This window comes from Diorhabda sublineata, chromosome 4, assembly GCF_026230105.1.
Source record: "Diorhabda sublineata isolate icDioSubl1.1 chromosome 4, icDioSubl1.1, whole genome shotgun sequence".
In the NCBI taxonomy this organism is placed as follows: domain Eukaryota; kingdom Metazoa; phylum Arthropoda; class Insecta; order Coleoptera; family Chrysomelidae; genus Diorhabda; species Diorhabda sublineata.
The window spans coordinates 30,960,999-30,972,392 of record NC_079477.1 but is presented as its reverse complement, the minus strand read 5'-3'; the positions used below and the strand labels follow the sequence as shown (position 1 = coordinate 30,972,392).

The window sequence follows — 11,394 nt, the reverse complement described above, 5'->3', positions numbered from 1 at the left end:
TTTTTGTATTTGTCTTATAAAGTTGATTAACCGAAAACTGAGAGCCTGTAACATATATAATATATATCATATCATGATACTTGATTATAATTATTTTGAAATGAATTGTACTATGGAATTGTTATATAAAATAGTGGGTTTTAATAAAAAACAAAAAAATGGAATTCATTCCCAGTGTAATCGGATGTCGTTGAGAACTGAAAATATTTTAAACAAAACTGCCATATCCAAATTTTGAGAAAAATATTCTCCGATATATTTGTTGACTTAGATCATTTTGATATACTCTGTACTTGATGAGCCAATACTAAAGTTGAGGATGTTTGAACAAAGAGAATCACAATCACAAAATAACAGATGCTTGCTGTACGCTTATATTGACGGATTTTCGTTGAATATAAAGAAACAAAATAATAAAACAAAATATTGACAATGTTAAAATTCTTTATTCAAATCACGAAGCTTTATCGTCCCTGTTTCAGGTACTCTTTCATTATTCATTGATCAAACTGTTCGCTTTCTTGTATACAGTCGATATCAAATTGAATAAAAAATCTTTTAAGAAATTTTTACTATATAATCTGTGGACGGTATCTAAATTAATAGATAAATATAAATATAATAGGTATATATAAACTGACTTAAATACTCAAAAATTTCTATCAATATAATATAAAAAATGTTTAATACACCCCAGTTATTTACCAAAATCTTAAATTTATTTCTACTAATAGTTTCATTAATGGTAGAATTTGTTTTAACAGTGAACCGCGTAGAACTCACAATATGCTTAACGCTACATATCAATGATTCATCAAATGTGAACTATTTTCCACTTCACCAACAATCGTAGAAACATTGAATCTAACAACATTTCAGCAACAAGAAAATAGACCTACAAGCTCATTGTCTTCTTATTGATGATTCATAGTGTTATTTATTTTGGTAGTGGAATTGGAATGATGGTAGGAATTTGTAGTGATCGTTTACACACAAAGTACAAGCAAAATTCAAGAAAGACAGTCGCCAAAAAATGAAAGTGCTGATTATAGAACAGTTTTATCCATAGTAAGTTAAGTGGGAGGCAATGGAAAAGGAATCAAACAAGATTTAACTAATGACAACGGCCACAGATTGTGTCAATTAGCAGATACACTGAACATGACCATATTATCAATAAAATTTGAACACCCCAGAAAATAGAGAATAAAATAAACTATATACTAGCTACTAAAAAGATTGGCCAAAAGTAAAGGGCACCATATCATACAGAGGAGCACAAGTGGAAACCGAGTAATAGGAGGAAAAAGGGGAGACAATAGAAAAATACCAGGAAAAATGTGTAGGTAACATACGATGGCAAAAACCAATGGAAAAAACTACAAGATAATATATTAAAAGCTGCAGAACAATATTAACAAAGAAAACATGCGAGAATACAAAAACTAGTACGACTAAGAGTGTGAAGAAGCCTGAAAACAAAAAAAAACATGGCAAGAATGAAATGTATCGATAGAAGAGAAGAACAAAACAAAAGGAATTATCAAAAAAGAATGAATTGCTGAATAAGAAATTGGAAAAGTTGGAGCAAGAGGGATATAATACGAATATGAGACAATTTTATAAACAGATAACACATCAAACCACTACCCTAAAATACAAAATGATAAAATATGGAAAGAGTACTATGAAAATAAATTATACAAAAATGGAAAAAATATAAGGGAAAATTCAGAAATGTCAAAAGAAGAAGAAGAAGCAAAATGCCCAAGTAAAAATGAAGTAGAAGAAGAAATAAAAACACTGCGTAATGGAAAAGCCCCTAAAGAAGATAGAATAAAAGATGAGCTGTTGAAATATGGAGAACAAATTAAAAAACAAATTCACAACGGGACCATCTGAAAACAAAACAAGATCCCAGAGTAGTGGATACTGGAGTAATTATACCTAAACGATAAAGAAGAATGTAAAAAAAGAAAGAGCGGGAGAGAATACAAAAAGGTTATTGAACATTTGGATAAAATAAAAAGTTACTCGAAAGCAAGAATATTAGTAAAAATAACAAAATAAAAATATATAAAACATTAATAAGACCAGTAATTGCGTACGCCATGGAAACAACTGTTAAAAATAAAAAGGAAGAGGAAGACCCGAAGATAATCGAGAAAAAAGACCAAGAAATATCTGGCGAAAAATACCTAACAGAAAAGAATGAAGAAAGCTGCAAAACGAGGCTAGGACCAACAAAAAACTATAATAAAAGAACAGGGAGAGCAATCCGCCCCAACAAAGGGATATGTAGGCATCCCAAGCGCTAGCCATAATCAAAGAGATTAAACAGCATGATGATGATGATGAAGTTAAGTATGGACAATCGACAATCCGTAGGAAGTGATAACAATGAAAAAAAAAACAGTAGAAGATATTTGGAAGCATTTCATTGCAATTTGGATGAGATGACCAATAGAAAATTATGCAAATGTAAAAACTATGAATTGTAAGAGGTGCACGCTATACATATTTGGGAGGTAATATTTATGACAAAACCGCATAACTAGAGGAAATGAAAAAACACCATGAAAAAACTGGATATATGGATGACATGAAAAATACGGAACAATTTGCTATAAAATGAAAGTGCTGATTTATTCAATGGTTTCTAGCGTTAATCTGTAGAAGTCCCATCAAATGGAATAAATTTAAAAGAATAAAAGAGCCTGCAAAAGGTGTCTGGATGAAATGATGAAATTAATTTAGTTTTAATTTTGGTTGAATAAACCAAACTATACTCATGAGCAGGTGGATAAGGCATTGTTAGAATGGTTCAAGCCTCACTTCGAACGAGGAATACCCGTTAATGGTACAACAGTAAGCAAACTGTTGTTAGTTGACAACTGTCCTGTATAAATCCATTCTAAAAATTTGAAAAGCATAACCCAGGTACTTCTATCTCAAATTACATTATTGTTACAACCCATGGATCAAGGTATGATTAGAGCTTTAAAAGTACATTATCGTGTGAAACTTGTCCTTGAAATCATCCAGTAACTACATAGCTAATGATTCAAGATACCTGGACCCAATATAAGTAAAGAATAATTTTCAACTATTAGAAACATTCTAGAATGTACCATCTTTAAACGCAGATGATATTAACGACGTACTGCGAGTATTTGAATTGATAAGCACCCATAACAAACAAGGACTTTGAAGGCTATGGAAACGTTCAGTGTATTTGTTTTGACTAAATTTGATAATGATCTTATGAAAACAATTGTGTTATGAATTGACAATGTTCTAAGTTCTTATTACCGAACAAAAGATTGTCAAAAACTCAAATTAGACTTTTTAAGTTAGTAATAAAGAATTTCTTCGCATTTATAATATTTTTTCGTAAGTTGAGTATATATGCAATCAAGAAATGATTCTACCGTTTTGTGCATCATTCTGTTAGTACGAAATAGTTCCGATGGCTCCTTGAAGGTTTTTATACTTAAGTTCTACTGAATATGTTGAAACCAAGAGAACTAAAAAACGTTTCTGGCAAACTAGAACATCTCGATTCATTAAGTCTTCCAATTATTCTTATCCTTTCCAGTAATAGGTATTACTTCAGAATCAACAAACATGAAACAATTTTTTTTCTAATTATTTACTTTCCAAAAAGAAATTGGTAAGTGAACTTTATACATCTACACAAAAACAACTTTGTGATCATAAAATTATTTTTAACTCAATCCAGGGGGAACAAATTAGAAAACATATCTAGGAAAATTGTAATTTCACATATATTTATCGTATTAATCAAATTGTCCAAAATTTTCAAAAATACCAAGACTTTTCAGAAAAAAACTCTTAGATAATCGAATATATTAGAAAAGAGCATCTGTATTACCAAAATTGTGATATTTGAATAAAATATTTCCAAATTAGAATAATAAAACTCAGAAATACATGGAAATAAATACATCTAAATAGTATTTACAAAATTAATGGAAGTTTTTGTTAAATAAATATCTACGTCCACAGATTTTTCCAAAAAATTTAATTTTAGCGAAATTAAAGGTTTATTGACGTTTGTAACGAGTTATATAATAATAAATGCGTATGATTAGGAGTGGACTTTTTTATGTGGAAAAAACCGAAGAATTTTTTTTCAGTTAAGTGAAGGGGTGATATTATCACACCAGTTCACTTCTATAGTTGGCCACTTCGTCTGTAATACGGTCAGCATTGGATTCGACTCACATACGGATTTTATGTCAGATTCCAGTAAAATTGCAGATCCAATGTGAAACTGAATCTACAAAAAAAAACATTAAATTCTGTTAGACACACAACTGTACAGAGAATCAAATATGAATTTGACATTGAACTAAAATCAAAATAATGTGAGACTTGAAAATATGATTGAATCAGATACTGGATTTATATCAAAAGAAAAATCCTCAAAATTCTTGTATATGATACAATCTCTTCAGATTACTCTTCAGAATGCTTGATGCCAATAGCACCGTTGTTTGTCTACCAGAAAGTTAGCACCCAGAATATATGGATAATTCTATCAAAATCGATAAATTAGGGAAATATCAAACTACAAAATAATAAAAAACGAAATAGAATGAAAATGAGCCTCACAGTTAGAATGAGAAGTCAAGACATTAGATCTGTTAGAGAATGTAAAAGAAGTTGGAGACATCATGTCGATATAATGCCAGAAAACTAATGGACAAAATAGCTATAAAACCAAATACACTGAGACCACTGTGCAGATCATCAAAAAGATGGTATGAGACCTAGAGCTTAGCGCCTAAGAAGAGGTCAAGATGCTAAATTTTCGAAATTAAACAGAACAGTGTCAGATTAGTGAAAAAAAGAGGAAAGAAACCGAATATAGACAAACATGCATAACAAACTAGAAAATAGAGAAATTAAATAAGACTCCATAGTGAAGTTTTTTAACCTTAAAAAATATTGCAAGTATAAAATTTCAACCACTATTGAAGAAAACAAAGAGATTTCATTATTCCATATGGTAACTTGTGATAAGACTCGTCCTATTAATGTAATAGCTGCAGCATACTTTTCCGGGACAAGGTAACTTGTGAAAAGACTCGTCCTATTAATGTAATAGCTGCAGCATACTTTTCCGGAACAAGGTAACTTGTGAAAAGACTCGTCCTATTAATGTAATAGATGCAGCATACTTTTCCGGGACAAGATAAAGATTGTGGAAAACTTTATTTAGTATATATAAATAATTTATTCTCTTTCCTACCATTAAATCCATCGACTTTTTTTGGATATTACCAAATATACTAATGCTCTACTTCATGTGCTCAATTTCATTATCACCTAAGTTGACCTAGAAGATTTTTTTAAGATTCGAAAACACCCTAGACTAGATTATATATTTTGGAAAACGTTTTAATAAGGAGATTACATGTGACAAAGGGAAATAATGAATAGAAACTAAAACTAACATTATTGTTAGTGTATAACCTGGGTGAATTCAAATCATGAGATATGTTTTTGTAGAATTAAGAATAACACAAAAAAAGTCGGCCTGCTTTAAAATATTGGGATATAAACTTACTTCGCCATTAGCATTACTTCTAGATAATCCATTATAATGTATTAGAGTGAACATATCAGGTGTAGAAGATTCCTCCTTGGGAAAGAACTCATCCATAAAAGCGTTTAGTAGAATGATGCCTAAGTTTTCGTTATCTAATTTTTTCTTCATTATATTCACGCTGAAATAACGTTCAATAGTTCAAATTTCCAAATTGGTATAACATATACTTACAAAAAATTGAAGAAGCTAAACAAATTGATTTTTAAAAAACTGTCTATTACTTACTATTCGAGTTCGCTAACAAGTTCTAAAGTTTTGAGAACATCTTGTAATTTATCCGAACTAATAAAATTATTTCCGTGTGGATCGAAACTTTTGAATACCCTCCTAGCTTGCTCACTTTTAGTTTCAGGACTCACTAGTTTACGTTCATCACTAAACAGAACTGCAAAATAATTTGTTGGGATGTATTAATAAAAATACACTTCACCCTTTCATAAAGTTATATCTTCTTTTTTTCTGAAATACTTTGTTGCAGTAGTAATTAAAATAATTGATATTTAAATATATTATTGTTTTAAAAATGAAATCTATTAAGGATATATTATCTGTGGTATAGAAAAGGTCCTTCTTGGAACATAAAGAGATGTGAGATTTTTTATACTCCTCTAAATCATTGTAAATCAAAATTGTGCGAGGATAGTCCCAGAAGTACCTTACCTGGTCCAACAAAGAAAGTACGAAAATTTTTGAAAAAAATTTAGTTATTTTTCAACCTGGTCTCCTTTTAGCTCTATACACTTTTCCCAGCGATGTTCAATAAGTTCGATACCCTTTTTATAATAAGAATCATCAAGCTACTCAAAAAAGCCATCAACTGCCGACATCAACTCTTCATTGTTGGAAAATCTTTGATCACCGAATCATTGTTTCAAGTCTGGGAACAGAAAATAATCCGAGGGGACTAAATCTGGCGAATAGGGTGTGTAAAATTTGACATTTTTAACATATGAAAATCTGTCATAATATTCTTATAAACGTGGTTAGTTTTTATAAGTACTTTCCGAATAGTTATTTGTGTATATTTCCTGTAGATTCTTCTAAAGAATATCTCTATTCATACGATGTATTTAAAAAGTTGCTGTGGGTAATTTGCTTTTTGGAAAAAGTTCTTATCAACAGTTATAAACTCTGGCACTACTGGAATTTACTTCAATAGAAGCAATAACATTGTGATAAGCCTGAATAAAAGAGAGTACATTTCAAAGCAGCTGTTTGAAATGTAAACTTTATCGTCCTGTTTTTCGTCATCAACGTTTCAGGATTTGGTAAACGATTATTTTAATAGTGTAAGTATACATATGTTTAACCATTAAGGCTCTTCATAACTCAAGAAGTGCATATTAGCCTTTTGAGCATCAATAAATGCAAGTACAGTTGTTAACATAATGACATTAGAACTTGTTCTATATTCAATTTACTATGATTAAAATGGTTTCGTTTCACTTTTGTGTGAGTTTTTAGTTATCAATACTACAATTTCATTTTTTAAAAACCACTAGCGTTACTAATGGAAAAAGTATGTAAATATTCTAATAAATAATAAATAAATTTCGACCATTAAGAATAATTGTCCTGTAATTCATTAACAAGGTGAATACAATTTTCTTTTAATTAATCTAGAATACATCCCATCATTTGGTTTAGGAGCCCAACTGTCCTATAACTGCCACTGCGCCTTCTAATGATTATTCTTGGTAGTTTGCAACTCACTTAAATATAAAGTCTTTTGTTGGGTTGTAGTAGATTTTGGAACTAGTATATATATTTTCTTTCATATTTTTTTCAAAATTTCCAATTTTCTACCAGAAATCTTGATGACATTTTTGGAAGAAATATTGAATTTATGATTTAACGTTCACCGTATCCTTATTTGCATTTTATGTCTTATCAACAATATTTAAACCCAACGGAAATTGATGAGTGTACATTCTGGGTGAGGAGGTCAGGTGTTGAAAAAAGGGGAGAAAACTACAGTTTACATAGTTCTAGAGTGACTGTCTTGCCATTAATTTAGAAGAACTGATTTATTTTATAGATCTATTGTTTATTTACCTGTTAGATGCGTATCTGAGGCTACCACCCAAACAGGGTGGATTGGATTTTTATAAAATGACCCAACAGTACAGTACCTATGGTATTCCATTACAGTTATAAATCCTATTTGGCTTTGTTTCTCAATGCCTAATAATTCTGAAAATGAAACTTTAATTAATCAAAAAATAAAAAATTCTACAGGGTTTTTCAAGGCTTGATGCAAAAAATTCTGAAGTAGATGACGTGAAAATAATGCTGTAATATAAAGATTAGATTTTACATCGATATTCTCTTCTGTTGCAAATCATATAGTCCAAGAGTACTGCCCTGTATCATTAAAATTTGAATCTTGTTTGATTTTGCTTCAATTACTTTTGTATGGAACTCTAGCTTAATTTGGTATGATTTAAACACATTAATCTATTTATCCATTTCAAATTTAGTAGAATGCTTTGATCAAAATTATGAATTATGATCCAATACTCACTTAATCCGCCAACATCTTCATAGTGATCCCATACATATGTGGTTGCTCTACCAGTTATCATCAAATTAATGAGACTTTGACTCCCATAACCATAAGTCTCATCAATTAAAGGGTCCTGGGAATCTGATTCAGATTTTACTCTTTCCAAACCCTGGAAAAAAGGACATAACATATCAAAATATTCCCCCTCAAGAAGTCGTTGGACTTTGACATTGTTGAGGGGGCCCGGCGGCAGTCCTCCTCGGACGGGCCTATGTGGGCATGAGGAGGGCCAGTGCATAGAACGACTCATTTTTATGGATGTAATAATCGTTCTGAGAAATGAATAGTACGTACGCCCTAATCAGATATAGCAAACAATGCTTGCAGAAAATCTTCCCCCCAAATCATCAGTTTCTATCATTGCTCTGATCGATGCTTTTGACAAGGCCCAACTCTAACGCCTCATTATCAGTGGTGGAGAAGGAAGGCTAAAGGTACCTAGAGACTCAACAGCTCCAACAAACTTCCACCCAAGGCTTCCAGCCCGGAGGTCAAGGTAAAGCCTGCTAAGAGACCTGGTTCTATGGCCATAGAATGAGTTGGCTCAAAAACTATAAAAAACTGCACCGGCAGTAGGGCCTGGTGCTACATGCGAAATTGAAATAGTGGAGGATATGTTGATAAAATATAACTCATAATGTTCACTTATTATTAAGTTGTGTATCTGTATTAAGGTAAGAGCACCAGTGGCAGAGACTTTAATGAGGATTTATTTACAAAATAAATTTCAAATAAAAGAAATACAGAATATCTTCAATTTCTAATGCAGAGTTATTAGGTAGTTGGTACCAAGTAATACTGACATAATTAGAAGTTAAAAACTTTTTTAGTACACAGCACACAATGTTATATTAATTATTTGCCATAAATTTAATCAATTAAACACTTTTTTCTTCTTGTTCTGGAGGAAACATAAGGGAAGATCCCAAGACAGAGCTAAAGACATCTACTCTTTGCTACATGCAAATTTGTAAAATTGAAAAAATCTGTTTATATTTTTGCCCAAATTTGATTTTGTCTACTTTGCGATACAACATATTCATTGTATGTTTGTTTAATGGTTATTACCTAAAGTCACAGAAAACTAAAAACTATACTCCAAGTTTGAAATTTAAGAGTCTGTATTTAATCGTAGCAAAATATGTCTTGTTTACTCCACTAAATGATGGAAAGTTGGTTGTTTAATGTGTTTAATGTGGGATCCTATTTCTAATTTACTTATTACCAGACAGATTGAGACAGTTTATGAATTTTGTGGATCAAACTAGAAAGTGTCAGATATAGGAACACTGTCTGGCTCTGTGCTCTTGCCTTAAATATTGTTGAAGATATTTACCTTTGAAGCTATCACAGAATATAAAAACAACAAAATGCCATATTTTGCTTTCAATTTAGCAATATTCTCGCAATAATACTTATTAACATCCTCCAGGCACTGATAACAATGCACTTTAAGTTCATTGTGGAACTGGGATGGGTCTATTTCTATATGTTCAACGGGATTACTTGGCTCTGCTTCAGCAGTAAGATGGGATTGGTTTATAGGCTCAGTAAAATCACTATTTAAATATACTACATAATACTTTCTGGTATTACATTGTCCCAAAATTTCACAGAGAGCTGTTACTAATATGTGATTTTGAATATCTGAATTGATCTAAAAAATAAAAACATATATTAAGTTTCATTAAAACATTAATGTTATTCATAAAAATAATCTAAAAATATAAAATAGAGTACAAATAAACATATTGATTAGGTACAAATTGATCCCAATGCTTATATCTCAACTAAAAAACCTGTCTAGTTAAAAATAAGTTATTTATCCTGCTTAATAATCTTGAATGAATAAACTAATCGTTTAAAGTAATATATAATATTTATTTTTTTATAAAGACCTCTACATTTAGATGAAAGTTAAAGAAGTATACAAACCACTTCTCGAAAAGAAAGATCTTGGTACTCTAAAAGTAAGTTTTTTAGTATAAATGCTTCAACGGGGGCTATTATTGCACATGGTCCACCCTCAGTTTGTTCTAAAGCACTTTTTTCACTGCTACTAAAATAAAAACCTACAAATACAAATTATGTCATAAAAACTTCAATAAGATATAAGAAAAAAATTGTTATAAATACCTTGTGACCACCTCTTAAAAATATCTAGTTTAATTTCGTTGCCCCAAAGGAGAGTTTTTATGCCTAACAATTCCTGTTCAATGGCAGAAGGTAGAGTTTCTGCCATCGTTAAATTAAATATTTGAATTTACAACTTCTTACAATAAATATTTAGTATACATTTAAGGTTATAACAAATTGACATTTCGACAAATTATAGTCTGTGTCGTAGTGCCAACTTGAAAATAGCTGTGAAGTCAACATAAAAAAATAAATTACTCTACACTTAATGTGGGAAATATAAAATAAATATTCACTAAATTTATCTTTAAATATGATCCCGTGACTCGTTTTATTATTAATTGTGATACCTGTTATTTTGAGGCACTAGGATAAAATTGATAGGATTTATTTTCAAAGAACTTTACTGCGCTGTAGTATTTTTAGATTTGGTACCCAAGTGGTCCAAAAATAAATTTAGTGTTACCTATATCTGCTTGATAAAAAGTTTATTTTATAACGCTTCAAATAATTCAGTTAATTCCTCAGTGATTTTGATAAAAAATTTAGTAGGATGTAACATTCCACAATTAGTTAAAGAAGTTGCAAGGCCATTCCTCACATTCTAATATAAATACGGTGGCTCACAAAAGTTTAATAAATTAAACATTACGATATATTCAATTGGTTTTCATTGTATATAATGGAAGAAATCGAATATATCCGATCAAATAAGGGTGGTCAAAAAATAATACATAAGGGATATATGTATACAGTTCATAAAAATAAAAAGTGTGGAGGTATTCGATGGAGATGTGCTCAAAGAAGTCTAAATTGTAAAGTAAGTCATTAACAACTTTGTACACATAACTTAAATTCGTATTGAAACAAAATAATGTTTGGCTTCTAATTATTTAAAGAATATAGTAATCATGAATAATTATTATAACATTTTGAAATATTTGAACATTTGAAAGAATAATTGACGAACTTTTACATGTTTCTAATAAAATTTTAGTATTTAAAGTGATCAATAATTCTGAAAAATTTCAATACATACACCGACAATGTATTT

General features: G+C 30.3%; 1 protein-coding gene across 1 annotated transcript; it reads right to left on the bottom strand.

Annotated features, from left to right (window-relative positions):
• Positions 1 to 426: 426 nt before the first annotated feature.
• On the bottom strand, positions 427 to 10,544 carry LOC130443177 (ubiquitin carboxyl-terminal hydrolase MINDY-3 homolog). The gene is made up of 8 exons (XM_056777685.1): positions 10,341 to 10,544; positions 10,140 to 10,276; positions 9,541 to 9,861; positions 8,163 to 8,313; positions 7,694 to 7,831; positions 5,864 to 6,023; positions 5,597 to 5,756; positions 427 to 4,303 (listed from the first exon to the last, which is right to left on the bottom strand). Exons 1-8 carry the CDS (start codon positions 10,444 to 10,446, stop codon positions 4,157 to 4,159), a joined length of 1,320 nt encoding a protein of 439 aa, XP_056633663.1. The 5' UTR covers positions 10,447 to 10,544; the 3' UTR covers positions 427 to 4,156.
• Between the last annotated feature and the right edge of the window lie 850 nt (positions 10,545 to 11,394).

What these genes read in the sequence shown, in the direction of transcription:
- LOC130443177 (XM_056777685.1), bottom strand. Translation starts at nt 10,446, where the DNA reads ATGGCAGAAACTCTACCTTCTGCCATTGAACAGGAATTGTTAGGCATA. An exon ending in TGAAGATGTTGGCGGATTAA is followed by an intron (nt 7,832 to 8,162) that starts GTGAGTATTGGA and finishes TTTCATTTTCAG; the next exon opens with AATTATTAGGCATTGAGAAA. An exon ending in GAAGTAATGCTAATGGCGAA is followed by an intron (nt 4,304 to 5,596) that starts GTAAGTTTATAT and finishes TTTTTTTTGTAG; the next exon opens with ATTCAGTTTCACATTGGATC.